This window comes from Dendropsophus ebraccatus, chromosome 12, assembly GCF_027789765.1.
Source record: "Dendropsophus ebraccatus isolate aDenEbr1 chromosome 12, aDenEbr1.pat, whole genome shotgun sequence".
Lineage (NCBI taxonomy): Eukaryota > Metazoa > Chordata > Amphibia > Anura > Hylidae > Dendropsophus > Dendropsophus ebraccatus.
Genome location: NC_091465.1, coordinates 49373527 through 49389538, shown reverse-complemented (window position 1 = coordinate 49389538; position 16012 = coordinate 49373527). Strand labels below are relative to the sequence as shown.

The following is a 16012-nucleotide window of genomic DNA, read 5'->3' as shown; positions in this document are numbered from 1 at the left end:
ATTAATAAGCGGTTGTCTTTTTACCAATGTTCTGCCAGTATTTTTCATCATTTGACTGCTGACTCCAGTCATTCAATTCGCAATGTTTGTTTAATCTTGACACTCTGTATCCTGTTTGGGGCCAAGTCACAAATAATAACTGAATTATGTAGACTGGAAGAATGCATATAGGCTGAATTTTTTCCAAATTTTTTTATTTACAACTATTCTATTGCCATCTTTTATCATGTTTAAGTACCCCCTGGTTTCAACATCCAAACTAACTTAAAGGGCTTTTTCTGCTTTTTCCAGAGACAGCACCAATCTTGATCCCACTTCAAGTGTTGTTTGCAGTTAAGCTGCATTCACTTTAATACAATTGATTTACAAAACTATACCCAAACTGGAGACAAGAGTTGTGCTGTCTCTGGAATAAAGTGACCATGTTTTTCTAACCCCTTTAATGCAAAAGCTGAAGAGTACCCTTTCTGTATTCTCTTTGATTTGCTGTGTTCTAACTACTGTATACTATGTCTAGCCCTCTAACTACTGGGGTCTGCAGCTCCATATTTCATACATATTAACTTGAAATGTATCTACACTTTCAACAAAACCCTGTAGGATCCTTGTGCATCATTTTATACCTTGGACAATAAAGTAATGCTACTGAATTGGAAAAAAAAAAGTCTGCATACTAACCTGCACTGATACCATGCCATTGTCTTTCCAAAGGCTATAGTCCAAGGTACTCTTCCAGCTTTGGATAACAAGCCAACCCTAAATGAAGTGCCTACTAAACCAACCAGTTACTGAGACAAGTCTCCACTTCAGCAAATGATTAACTGAGCAGTTCTTGTGAGGTCGGCATGCCATCAGAAGCAGGAATATGCTTTGTTGCATAGTATGGTTAAAAAGGGAAAAAAACACATTTGAATCAAGATTAGGGATGAGCGAACTTTTGAAAAGTTCGGTTCGGTTTGATCTGGCGAACTTTCGTGAAGTTCAGATTCGGTCGAACCGAACCTAAAACGAATCTTGCAATGACGGCTAAATAATTGCAGCTACAATAGTGGGAATCTGATAGGGTATAGTTTCATTTAGTTGCAGTTGCTATTACAATGAAAAAGTGGAAAAAATCAAAGTGCAAAAACAGTGAAAAAAAATTAGCCAAGGTGTAAGTGATTACACGGGACATAGGACACAAAGTTCCTTGGACCCAGTAGGGTGGAAAAACAGACATTTGACAGTGGAACCAGCAGCAGTTATAGTACTGTATTGGACCCAGTGTGGAGGAGGGGGAGGAGGAGGCAGTAGCACTTGATTTCAAACAGCCCAGTATGGTTAAAAAGAGACTATTTGAGGAGGAAGAGGAGGCAGTACCTTATTGCACCCAGGCCAGTATGATTGCAAACCGACTATTCATGGAGGAGGATGGTAAGCCTTGGAGTGGTGGCCTGGGATTCCTCGCTGATGATGTTAGTTACCGCACTTTCCAGAATACGGACGAGTGGGATGATGTCCTTGATGCCTGCTCACAGAGTTACGTCCTCAAAAGGGTTCAACAATTGGCACGACATGTTCGAAGAAACCTGTGCACTATGAGGTTTACCACATGTGCCATACAAAGTGTATGACTCCCTGCTGCACTGCGGAGACAATGTTCCTCCCATTGTTGGCTACAACACTTCCCACTGTTAGTTGACCTGGGGTCAGCCATTCATATATCGCCTTCTCCTCCCTGATGGTCCGGAGGAGCTCCTGCCCACTGTGGCTTTGTTCACCCAGGCTCACAAAATGGAGGACAGCCTGAGAGCGCCGGGCCTTACATTGTTGGTAAGACACTGGGGCAGATTGGATTGCAGTCAAAGCGGTGGATGGTTGCAAGCTGGTAGAGGCAGAACTTGTGCAGAACTGGCCCCCTAAAGCACCGGGGAGGTGACATTGGCAAGAATGGGCTAACTTTCTGGTGGTCTTCTGGGGGAATGTTGACCCAATGGGCAGTAACTGACATGTACTGCCCTTGCCCATAATTAAAGGACCAGACATCAGCACTGGGGTGCACGGTCTTGAACACCAAGATACCCAATGAGTCGCCAACATTTTTCTACACAACTGTGCAGTGATGGGACAGGTGATGGAACAGCCGATAAGACTTTTTTTTGGACTTTTTTTGTTTCTGGGACAGTAATGGGACTTTTTTTTGGACTTTTTTTAATTAACTTTTTGTTGTTGCAGCTAAACCAGGTTCTTCTATTTTTTGAACCTGATTTTAAAGATATGAACTGATTTTACCTTAATAAATTCGATAAGTTTGAACATTGAAGTTGCTTTCATGTGTCTTGGTTAATACTCACAGACAGTTGTCACATTACATTTTCGATTAGGCAGCACCCAGGTATATCTGAGGAGACTAATTTAAGGTCTCACCCTAACAGGGGTGACGTCACACATCTTGATATTCACAGAAAATCAGGATACAAGTGATTCTAGGAGTAATAATCCATTGTATCCTGGTGTATTCTGTGAAAAAAAGTACAATTTTGCGTCGCCGTTGTTATTTTTAACAGATTCGTAACAAACTTTCTCAAAGTTTGGTTCAGCACCGAACCAAACTTTTTGCAAAGTTCGTAACAAATCTGGTTCGTAACGGTTCAGTTCGCTCATCCCTAATCAAGATATATAATGCTAACTTTTGGTGCAACCAACTGACATTCATTTGGTATAATGTGATATCATTTAGTTTACGATTCTTAAAACTACCCATTAACTTTTCACATGTGGCACATGTGGTGACATGGCCATGTTAGGTTAGGCCCATTCCTTGAAGAATAATTTTGTATAAACAGAAACATCCTCTGGTAAAGGTAAACCAAAGGCCAAGTATAAAAAATAAAAAAAAGTCCAGCATGCTGCTTCCCCATAAAAAACTTCTTCTCCTTTATTACATGCTCTTTAAAAGACACACATTACGCTTGGATAATTTTGTTTCAAGCATGATGAATGTAATGCATGCATAAAAGATTTAAAAATTATGTTTTTTTTATAATATTTAGTGTGCTAGACATCATTTTCGGATATTTGGTACCCATGTCCTTGGTAACTATTTTAAAGGGAATAATTTGCGTGCCCAATAGTGTTTGAAATACTGGTCCAAAGATGAGATTATTGGTCAATAATGCTGTGTACTTCTTGGCATTGCACTTCTACAGTACCAACCGGTACTGCTATTAAAATACAAATCCAAAAGTCAGGTGTTTAAAATGCATGGAGGTGCTTACCTCTAATGTGGTCCAAATTGTGTACCTTGGTAATCCACTCTTGGGAAAAATTACAAGTTTTTTATTATTTGATGATTCATTTAAACGTTAATAACCTTATTAATGTTTAGTAACAGAAAAAGGAAGACGGAAAGGAAAGCACACAGACAGATGGATACAATCATAACATTCAGGAATATGCCAATGAGAGACGAAAAGAGCCAAATTGCAGTTACTAGGGAGAATAGAATTCATAGTACATAATAAATATACAAAGTTCCATGTTGGTCCTAATCGTTTTATCCATATTTTATTCAAACCGTTGTTAGAATAATAAGGTGAATGTTAAATATTACCTGTGCAGATTTTCACTTCCATGACTACGGTTTGGTGCTCTGCAATCATTGTTAAATTCTGGTATAAAACCATAGTCTTTGTACAAAGCCTGAGCCCCTTTAGCGATTATAGCAACTCCATTTTGAACTCTACGATGGAGGTCATCCTTCCAACCAGCAGATAAAACTGTAAACAGACCAACCGGCAAGTGCTCAGGCATGTAATCTGTGCCTCCTAAGTTGGTTCCCACCATAAACCAAATGTACCCAGGTCCAGTTAGCCCAGCTTCTCTAGCAGCCTTGAACACTCCATCAGCCTCATCCTTGGAACAGTAGAGCAGTCGCACCTGTACCGATATCTCTTTTAGTTGTCTTTTTAGCTTTGACCCACTGGGGTCATCAGTAAGATTGAGTGTTAAAACACCTCGATTTTCCCATCCAATAAAACTACTGTCAGTGAGTAACTCAATGTAATCCACAAAGTCTTCATAGCCCGGAAACAAGGTGGTAATAACTGCAAAAGCCGTCCAATCATATTCCTCTAATACCTCAAAAATGACTTGCAGTTGCTGTTCAGTAGACGCTCCCAATTGTAGGAAGGTGGAACCTTTTTCCTGAAAAATCAAACATTTATTTATAAGAAAAGGCCATGAAACTCTAAAAGGGACAAAAAAAAGAGACATATTGAAGGTAAAAAGAGCCAAGAACAAAAGTTGACAATGAAACCTATTGAAAGCATAGTTAAATGTAGAAATATTAAAGTGAAATTAAAGAGTTTGTGAAATATATTAAAGAGTAGGCAGAACAGCTGTAGTCATTACGTGTTGAGCAAATGAAAACTTGGTACATGCTAGCATTGGCAAATTACTTATATAAAATAATAATAATAATAATAATAACAACAACAACATTTAAAACATTGTAAAGCTCTTATTCAGACAGATGGGTCTCCATGGTTATGGATTACAAACAATTCCATTGTAGCCTTTCCTTGTACTTTCTCTTCCTGCTAAGCTACAGACAACAAGCTACAAGATTGAGAGTAAACATAATGGGGTAACACATGACTGCAGGATCCGGATAGATAGGGTTTGTTTCAGTCCTCTTATGTTCAATTATTAAAAATCATCTAGTCTATAAATGGAATTGTACACTTACTAAGGCAATAATAAAGTTTAAATTACACACGCATGGTATAGGATCCCAGGGATACATTCTGCCAACAGCATCCGGTATGGTGCATGGCATGAAGGACTACCACAATGTAAAAATTGACCTCCTACTACTATTATGTAAGGGACTGTATTATAAGGTCCAGCTGTATCTAGTTATTCCATTGAATGTACTGGATAGTTGAAAAAACAATAAATTGCTATTAGATCCGCTAGTACTCATACTCACATCATGTTGAATCCCTTCCGCTGAATTGACAAGGGACTAGTTGGAGTTTGAGGTGCCTCTATGACAGGTAGTGTGTGCACAGGTAGTGCAGATAAGGGGAGATTTATCAAACATGGTATAAAGTGAAACTGGCTCAGTTACCCCTAGCAACCAATCAAATTCCACCTTTCATTTTCCAAAGAGTCTGTGAGGAATGAAAGGTGAAATCTGATTGGTTGCTAGGGGCAACTGAGCCAGTTTCACTTAACACCATGTTTGATAAATCTCCCCCATAGTGTGTAAACAGGTATTACAGGTAGTATGTGTACAGTTATGTGTGTACAGGTAGTATGTGTACAGGTAGTACGGGTAGTATGTATACAAGTAGTACAGGTAGTATGTGTACAGGTAGTACAGGTAGTATGTGTACAGGTAGTATGTGTACAGTTATGTGTGTACAAGTAGTATGTGTACAGGTAGTATGTATACAGGTAGTACAGGTAGCATGTATATAGGCAGTATGTATACAGATAGTACAGGTAGTATGTGTACAGGTAGTATGTGTACATGTGGTACAGGTAGTTATGTGTACAGTTATGTGTGTACAAGTAGTATGTGTACAGGTAGTATGTATACAGGTAGTACAGGTAGGATGTATATAGGCAGTATGTATACAGATAGTACAGGTAGTATGTGTACAGGTACTGTAGTACAGGTAGTATGTGTACATGTAGTACAGGTAGTTGTGTGTACAGGTAGTATGTGTACAGGTAGTACAGGTAGTATGTGTACATGTAGTACAGGTAGTATGTATACAGGTAGTACAGGTAGTATGTGTACAGATAGTGGGCACATGAGAAACCTGCTGTAGAATTGGATTGAGGTCAGGGCTTTGACAACTACCAGGAAAGTGGATGTCTTTCCTCCAGCTGGATCGGCAGATAAGAGGGACGTTGGGTGTATGGTGACTGAGGGGTGGCTACTAGTATTATGCTGCCCAGAGCCAGCTGGGTGCAGTATTGGTCTTTATATGTCATATGGCAAAGTGGCATTGCTAGCATAATGTCTTGGAGACAATAAGCTGTTTTAGTGATGCAAAATGCAGATGAACTTTTGACACTAGGAATTCTGTTAAACTGTAAAGTTTACTGAACAGTCTCTGTGTAACAATACGGGTAAAAAAACTCTGGCAAGACACAGGCTGTAAAGTACATGGCTGCAGTGCACAGTACAGATATGGTCCCAGTTTCCTTCAGCAATTGCTTTGAAGCACAGTCTCTCAAAACTTTTGGAACATTAAAGTGTTGCTGGTGTGGAATGCTGCCTATAGGAAGTCTGGCCAAAATGCTTCCACAGTGCAAAATCAACCGCTCCCTGACTGCCGCTTGGCTCCAGGTTTTTCCAGGCTAGGAAAAGGTACCCGCTTAGTCAATCAGTGACTGCAGTGGTGTCCCATCTTAGTCACTGACTGCCTTAGTGGGCCCAGGTCATGACATGGAATGAGTGGGAGCTTCTAGAGCCATTGGGGTTGTGGGAGTGCTGCGCAGCACGGAGACAGGTAAGTATAAATTCTTTATTATATTCCAACACCCCCCTGTCTTCAGCAGGGTTTTAATTTTGGCCGCACTTCTCCTTTAATGTTGTAAAGGGTGATGTTGGTGATAGCAGTCTAGGTAACTCAGATAATACTGTAGGGAAGTCCCACAGAATTTGAAAACTGTGAGGTAGTTATCTGGAGAATACTTTACTCACAGCTGAGGCATGACCCCACCAACAGGACATATGCAGAATGGTTGTGACATGTGGCAAATATGTGCTAACTCCGACTTGACATTAGGTAAACAGAAGAGAGTCTTTGAGGGTTTATTACCTCTTCTGCAGCCCATTTCTCTATCCAGAATAGTGCTTAAGCAAAATTTTCCTCTTAGCGTAGACTGTAGGCAGTCTGACATTCTGACTCCACACAATGCCATGATTCACCATCTACACAGCCCATATCTGACCTGTAGCAAAGGCAGCAACTGGAAGTAAATCTTCTCTTCAGTGCGGGCTTGCCCCTCTCGCAGGTATGGAAGTCTTGAGCAGCTCGGATTGAGAGGCCTGAAGTGGAAAGCACGCCTCTGTTGCTTGACCTGCTCTCATAGAGGAACTGTAGAATAAATCTTTCATTTGTTATTTGCTCAGCAGGTTTGTAGAGAACTGGAAACTTATCAAGACCTAAGGCTTTGTCTAAGGGCTCAACTAACATGGCAGATTATCTCTCATTGTAATAAAGACAATGATCAGCGGCTAAAAATGATCATCCGCTGATCATGTCATTTAAACCTGCATAAAAACCATCGCCCACCGAGCGCACATCACTACGTGTAATAGGAATGCGTGGCCGACGGCTGATAAATGTGTGAAAAATAATAAACGTTATACATACCTGTCCACATTCCCAGGTGTTCTTATAGCTTCTGCCCAGCCCGCTCCTTGCAGCCACCACTGGAACTTCTGAGATGGTCTTTGAAGTTACAGGCCACTTAGCCAATCACTGGCCAAGACGGGAGAGTTCCATGGGCAATGAATGGCTGAGCAGTCTGTAACTGCAGAGATCAGCTCAGAAATTCCAGAGGTGGCTGTGGAGGGCAGGCAAAAGCTAGAAGAACCCCGCTAGCATGGACAGGTATGTATAATGTTTATTATTTTGCACTTAAGGTGAGGGCTGCATGGATATTGCTAATAAACCAAGCCTTATGGTGTGAGGCCTATAACTGAGAAGTGATGTTTTTACTTCCCTGGTGAAGCCAGGACCAACCTGGAAAATCTTATCCTTTTGGGAAGAGAAGGGTTTGACTTTCATCTTTTGCAGTAACAGGTCCACCCTCGGAAAGAGGTGGATCGGGAAGATACTATGCTCAGAGCTCACTTCACTGGACAGCTACCTGAAAAAGTGTGATGTCACCACATCTTTACACAGCACTGGTAATCCTTGCAATATACTTCACTGTATGCTGTTTAGCAGTGTGACAAGCAAAACAGCAAAGAGACAGCACAGATATGATACCCAAACACAGTTTAAGAAGCTGCTTTTATTAACCGAACTTTGTATTAATCAAACCGGCACAACGTGCCAACTCACCAGAGTGTAGCCATGGGGTGCCACCGGCAGACTCCCACCGTACACGATTGTATGCTAACCCAACCTGCTAGGCAGGTATTCTCAGCCAGCTGTGACTTATGAACCAGACTCGACTCAACCTTATCAAAGGTATGGTTTAAAATTCTTTTTTTTTGTAATATATATATATATATATATATATATATATATATATATATATATATATATATATATTGTATATACACTACCGTTCAAACGTTTGGGGTCACCCAAAAAATTTTGTGTTTTCCATGAAAAGTCACACTTATTCACCACCATACGTTGTGAAATGAATAGAAAATAGAGTCAAGACATTGACAAGGTTAGAAATAATGATTTGTATTTGAAATAACATTGAACTTTGCTTTTGTCAAAGAATCCTCCTTTTGCAGCAATTACAGCATTACACACCTTTGGCATTCTAGCTATTAATCTGTTGAGGTAAGCTGGAGAAATTGCACCCCACGCTTCTAGAAGCAGCTCCCACAAGTTGGATTGGTTGGATGGGCACTTCTGGCGTACCATACGGTCAAGCTGCTCCCACAACAGCTCAATGGGGTTTAGATCTGATGACTGCGCTGGCCACTCCATTACTGATAGAATACCAGCTGCCTGCTTCTGCTGTAAATAGTTCTTGCATAATTTGGAGGTGTGTTTAGGGTCATTGTCCTGTTGTAGGATTAAATTGGCTCCAATCAAGTGCTGTCCACTGGGTATGGCATGGTGTTTTCAGAAGTGTGAACATGATTGCACAAGGGTTTTCTAATCATCAATTAGCCTTCTGAGCCAATGAGCAAACACATTGTACCATTAGAACACTGGAGTGATAGTTGCTGGAAATTGGCCTCTATACACCTATGTAGATATTGCACCAAAAAACAGACATTTGCAGCTAGAATAGTCATTTACCACATTAGCAATGTATAGAGTGTACTTTAAAGTTAGGACTAGTTTAAAGTTCAATCTTCATTGAAAAGTACAGTGCTTTTCCTTCAAAAATAAGGACATTTCAATGTGACCCCAAACTTTTGAACGGTAGTATATATATATAGAGAGAGAGAGAGAAAAGAGCAAAGGACAGCATCTCCTCATAAGGTGCTTATAGTTTTATTGTGCCAGTTTGCAAAAAGAAAGTGCAACGTTTCAGCTCTATGAGCCTTTGTCAAGCATGCTTGACAAAGGCTCATAGAGCTGAAACGTTGCACTTTCTTTTTGCAAACTGGCACAATAAAACTATAAGCACCTTATGAGGAGATGCTGTCCTTTGCTCTTTTCTCTGGAATACGATTGGGGTGAGGGTCGAACCCCGTGAGGACTGTGCATCCCGCACTGCGTTACCGCGGATCCAACTTGTATTATATATATATATATATATATATATATATATATGTTTATTTATTTTATTTATTTATTTATTTTTTTAAAACAAGCATATAACCAACATAATCCTCAACCACCGCTAAATCGGGTTCATACCAGGATCCAACTTCACATACCAAAGCTAACCAGGGAGGGAGGGAGGGAAACCGCTCCGGTGACACAGTAACTGAAAGATGCAGGTCCACTACCCGTATATATAAGGTATGTTATGGCCACATATCATGCTGGCCTTAGAAGCAGGCCATTGACATTGTGTGCTGTTCTGTAATGTTCACTATTTTTTTTTCCTACATAGGAGATACTGTAGATGGAATAAAACTGTGTGATAACACTTTTCTATTTTCCATGCTTTGTCATAAAGCACACTTAATAAGTAATACCCACCACAAAACACCTCTAATAAAAATAAAATACATAAGAAAAATAAAAAAAAATTATCATTGTGACTGCTGATGTCTCATAAAAAAAACCTTTCTTTCGTGATATTTCTTTGGCAGCTGACGGGCAAGTGAAATGTAATGCCAAGCATGGAGAGCGATCCCAGAATTAACAGTTCCTGAAGTTCGTATAGAACCAGATACCCATGAAATTAGATTCACTGATCTTTACTTGCATGGCATTGCCTAGCTTTTAAATATTCATACACTAATATCTCACATCCAAAATCATACACTGCCAACAGCGATGTAAGCCTGGCCTTTACATTGCAGGCTTCTTAAAGAAGAAGAAATGTGTCCTCAGTTTCCTTTATTTACAGTAAGCATAGGAGACCCCGACTGGTTACCCTTGACAGAGATATTCATAAGGACCTTCCCTGGTGGGTGATTGAATGTTAATAACTATATTAGCCTTGCAGATAACTCAGGCTGGCAGCAGGATGAATGAAGTCAGTGCACAAAGTGTGTATATATACTGTCAGAAGAAAACCATTTGCCCCAAGACCATTTGTGAAATATTGATGGAGGAAAATTTTCTACCAGACAGCACAGGAAAGGAAGGTAGTGAAGAAGGGGGCTAGGGCGAGACAGGAGAAGAAAGTGCTGCATGGACTAAAATGTGAGGAGGAGACAGACAGCCGAATGAAATAACCAATATGTAAATGAAAGACAAAGACTGATTGAAGTTGTGAAACAGAGAAGTCATTTTACAGACAGGCAAAATGTTACTGAAATAATACAGACATCAGAGGGAAGCAAATTATGCCGAATAAAGAATAGAATAATGAGAAAAGGAAGATTGGAAATAAATGCAAGGGAAAGGTGTTATTGATATGTGATAAAAAAGGAATAAAAAAAAGCCAAAATTCATAGAGGTGACTTCTGTTATATGAAGACTTTACCACCAGAGGGCTCTATGTAAGAAAAGCCAAGCAGAAAAATAAAGTTATTGTACATCCAGACAAGGTTCACAAATTTATCTTAACAATTGTTGGGCCGTCAAAAAATCCTTTGTCAGAGCTGTCAAGGACAGCAGCATCCAAGGAGAATGATGCCGCTACTAGACAGGGGTTTCATGAGCTACTTAATTTAATGGAGAACAAAATCCATTTAAAGGTTATTGTATTGGAGAGACCCTGCTCCTGTTACTCGAATGCAGATTTTATATTTTAAAAGACTATATAGCTGACAGTGGTTTATATCAAAATTCATTGTGACACTGATATTAGAGCAAATTTACAGAGGAGACAGATTTGATAGTGGTTATACCTGTTTAATGGAAAGAGGGTGTCAGAAGTTTTACTGATGTTTAGGCTATGTTCACACTTTGTACAAACATTGGCCGTTGTTTAACATTACCTACAGCTGGAATTAATGATCATGATTAGAGATAAGTTGGAAATACCTTCGCAAGCTTTGCTAATTTTGGTCAAATTTGGTAATGTTCTCAAATCGAATGTTAACAAATTTCAATAAAACTATAGTAGCTACAGTACTGGGACTATTACGGAAGGATGAATTTGTTAACACATGTTCTTGTAAAAGTGTCAAAAATTGGAAAATAACTATTAAAAAAAAGTCAATCAGCCAATCATCCAATCCAATGAAACCCAATTAATATAACACAGTAGGAGTGGAGTGTGAGCACTGATTATGTAAAGCGCACACTCAGTACAGTAATAAAACCCAACTTGTATAACACAGTAGGAGTTGAGCGCGAGCACTGATTATGTAAAGTACACACTAAGTTCAGTAATGAAACCCAACTTGTATAACACAGTAGGAGTAGCGTGCGAACACTGATTATGTAAAGCACACACTAAGTTCAGTAATAAAACTCAAATTGTATAACACAGTAGGAGTGGAGTGCGACCACTTATTATGTAAGGCGCACGCTCCATTCACTCATCCCAGTAGATTTGTATAACTCAATAGGAGTTTACAGTGCCCAGTGAGTGAATAATATGGACTTTGTATTTAATGGTCCCAGTGAATTCCTATAGGCACCCAGTTACTTGGTAAACTAGACACTTGGTTGACAGCTACAACAAACAATCTACCCACAATCAGCCTTCCTCTCCCCTGGATTCCTATATCGCTGTTAGTCCCTCCCTGCTCTGCTCTAACTGCCTTCTGCCATCCTGTTCTCTCCTCCACACACAGCCGACTGGCCACCTCACGTTCCCAAACTGCCTTATATAGAGGGTGAGGGTGAGGTTCATGCAGCTGATTGGATTATGGTTAATCCCTTTCTCTTGCCCAGTGACACTCCAGACAGCATTTGGAGCCACCATTTTATTTTTTTGTAAATTTCCTAAACCAATTGGGGGGAATTCGTTCTCAAAATGAAGCAAACTGATGGCCAGATTTACAGCGAATTTTGATTTGACTGATTTGCTTTGCTCATCTCTAATCATGATTATTTATTCGAGCCTTAGCTACCGTTAAACAATGGCGTTCATGCAGTTCATACAGCCGTTATTTCTACAGTGTGTGAACATAGCCTTCTACGCTACTACATAGTTTGAACAACTTATGATTTCTTCCTGGCTCACAATTTATGATATCTTTAAAATGGTATGATCATTCTAAAGGGATAAATATTAGAAAAAAATATTTATTATTTTCCCCAGAGAAACAGCACTCTTTGTGTCCATGGGCAGCGTCTGGTATTGCAGCTCATCCCTCTCCAAGGAAATGTTACTGAACTGCAAAGCCAAACACAGTCAAGGACAGACGTGACAGTGGAACAAAATCAGATCCTTTTTTTTAATCCTTGACAATGCCCTTAACTTATTAAAGTGGTTGTCTCACCCTTTTCACTTTGAAAATGGCCTTCAATCTGCTCTCAATTGTTATAAGTAGGGGAAGCTTCAGCCGGGCTAATATTTCAGATAAATGCCAGACAATGTAAATCATGACTGCCATATGAGAGTCAAGTGTTGTTGGGGATTTTTCATTATAGAGAGAGACTGGGACCAGGGTTATATTCTCTATAATGGCTGTATGCCCTAAGTGGACCAATGAGGATGAACTGTTTTTATAAGGTATTATATTGTTATAGTCAATTTAAATGTAGACCTTTAAAGGAGTTTTGTGGGCTAAATAGATTAAAGGGGTACTCCTGGCTAGCAGTACTTTTAGTCTGTGGCCAGGGAGGGGGTGGATATAGAAGGCCCCAGTCACTTACCTCCCCGTTTCCAGTGCGGGGTCCTGAATCGCACCGCCCCCTTTTCCTGTCCGGCGGCCGCTTCCTGGTCTGAGCTGCGGCCTGAGACGTGACGTCGCAAGGCAGCTCAGCCATCCAGCAGTCCTAGCGGGGTTCCGCCCTCACCGCTGGATGGCTGAGCTGCCTTGAGACACCACGTCTCAAGCTGTAGGTCAGACCAGGATAGGGCCACAGGACGGGAAAACAGGGCTGAGTGATCCAGAACCCGGGGAGGTAAATGACCGGCGCCTTCTATATCCACCCCCTCCCAGGCCACAAGCTAAAAAAAATGCTAGCCCGGAGTACTTCTTTAATGGCCTTTTCACAGGACAACAGACACCTCTGTTAATCAGCTATTCAGTGCCAGCATTGCACAGTGAATGGGACTAGAAGCAGTTGACTGTTTTGTGGCAGTGATGTGTAACAGCTCAGCTCCTGTTCAAGTAAATGGCAACAGAGCTGCAGTAAACCGGCATGGCCAATACACAGTGAAGGCAGCCAATTGCTTTTGGCCTCATTCACTGTGTAGTGCAGGTACTGAAAAGCTGATGGGAAGGAGTATCATGTATTGGTACCCTGCCAATCAGTGATTGATGACCTAGCCTGTGGATGAGCCACAATGAATGGGGCAGGATTGTGCGCTTGTGACTACTCATCTTTTTTTTTTTTTTTAAGGAAGACTTAGATTTTCATTACTAAGAGTTGGGGGTGGGGCACACAGCACTTATGCTCTGTTATTAGTGGCATCTGTCACCCCTGTTTTGCATTATGACATATCATACTGTACATCATAGTGCTTGTTCCAGTAAAAAGTGATCTTTTATCATCTCCAGATTGTGTTACCTGGGCGGAACTTCTCGAACAAAGCGCCACTTAGCCCCACCCACAATGGTACCGTAGGCCCCAGCCCTCCATGCCATCATCACGCATAGGCCCCATCCCCTCGACAACCATTGGAGGAGCAGGCAGGCCCGGCCTAAAGGTCTAGGCCCCACCTCCTCTAGGTCAGCCCATACCAATGGCCGCTGAGGTGGGACCTATGTGCGATGATGTCACGTAGGGGTGGGGCCTACAGTACCATTGTGGGCGGAGTTAGTTAACACTGTGCCTGTAAAGCCCCGTCCAGGTAGCACAATCCGCAGATGATAAAAGATCACTTTTTACTGGAACAAGCACCATGACGTATGTTATAAATAAGGTATGAAAATGGCAACCATTACCCTTTACACCTGTGTAGAGAAGTCAGAATGCAAAAAGGGGGTGACAGTCTCACTTTAAGTCTGTTTGCTAAAATGTATTGCAAATGTGCAAAGTAAAATGGCCTTTATTGGTTTTTAATGGTTTGTGTCTTTTTTTTTTTTTTACACATGCATACTGATGAAATAATATTAGATTAGCTGCGAAGGTCAACCACAGAAGAACATTTTTAATTATAAATTACTTTTAACATTTTCTGATTTGGGCGACAATCAATTTTTAATCAGACCAAATCATCATTATTAAAATTTAATTGATAACCCCCAAGGTGCTTCTTACTGATACAGAGTGCAGCACATTTGCTTATGATATTGACTCAGTTAGGAAATACTATACATTATTACATTATTTTTCTACCTATTAAATAAAATTCTAATGCATGTGAAGCGTATATGCAATCCAACCTATTTGAGAACAGTTAATCCCAATCCCAGCTCAGGGCATACACATAACATGAATTTAATAAAATAGAGAAAATTCCTAAACACATTTTTTTTTTTAATGTTTAATAACTTCTTTCCTCCAGTAAATACAGCTTTAGGCCAGGTTCAGACTATGTAACTGTGCGGCTGTATTTGCGGCTGTAATTGTGCAGCGGTATTTTTGGTGGTTCATGCGTACGCTGGAAAGTATAGGATATACGGCTGCACAGTGTACACTATGTATGAATCTACGGCCCGATCGTAAACGGACCCGTAAAAAATGAACAAGACCATTGTTTGCGGCTGGACATGCGGCCGAGGATTGACAGGCAAAAATAGCCGGCAATGATGCCGAATGCCGATGCCTCTAATAGTTAATAAATTAAATTAATAAAACACATTTTCTTTGTAATAAAGTCCCTTTCGTTGGTCAATAATTTAATTCTAACGAATCCATCATTTTGCAATTAAATATACTGTTAAAATAAATGTTAAAATAAATAGATATATAAATAAATGTATATTTATATATATATTTATTTTTTGACAGTATATTTAACTGCACAATGATGGATTCGTTAGAATTAAATTATTGAACAACGAAACTGAATTTATTTCATCGAAAATGTGTTTTATTAATTAAATATTAATTAGTACAGGAAGCTCCATAAGCCGTTAATTCATATTGCCGGCAATAGAGCTTTCTGTACTAATCATCACTTTACTTTAATGAAAACATCAAATGTTTCTTCTAATTATGTTATCACAATAGCATTATTAGAAGAAACATTTAGAATTATATGTGCACTCAGCTGATTGGCTGATCGGCTGAGCGCACATATAATTAGCGGGTCCGCAGCACAGTGACTTCATTGTGCTGCGGACCAGCGAAGAGGACACATCGGGGGTGAGTATAGAGCTCTCCCCACCCCCTCCCCAGCACTGCACCCCTCCCAGCAAGGAAGGGGGGTCAGTTAACCCCTTCCTTGCTGGGATGGGTGCAGTCTGACATCAGTCTGGCCCCCAAGGAGTTAAGGGGGATGCAATACATCCTCCCTTAACCCCTTGGGGGCCAGACTGTAAGCAGCGATCTGTAAAGATGCTGCATAATGTAAGGTGCACAACACTGCTCACAATGATGGGTGTTGTGCTCCTGTTTGTGTGTTTTTTGTGTGTTTCTCCCTTTTTGTTTTTCAGATATCGGTATCCTGGGGA

At 40.4% G+C, this 16012-nt stretch overlaps 1 protein-coding gene across 1 annotated transcript in view; it reads right to left on the bottom strand.

Moving 5' to 3' along the window:
* Window positions 1-16012, bottom strand: part of GRIN2D (glutamate ionotropic receptor NMDA type subunit 2D) — a 242091-nt gene that overhangs the window by 211976 nt on the left and 14103 nt on the right. The window contains exon 2 of the mRNA XM_069946428.1: window positions 3593-4185. Within this exon, the coding sequence (XP_069802529.1) occupies window positions 3593-4185 (593 nt within the window). The remainder of the gene's footprint in view (window positions 1-3592; window positions 4186-16012) is intronic.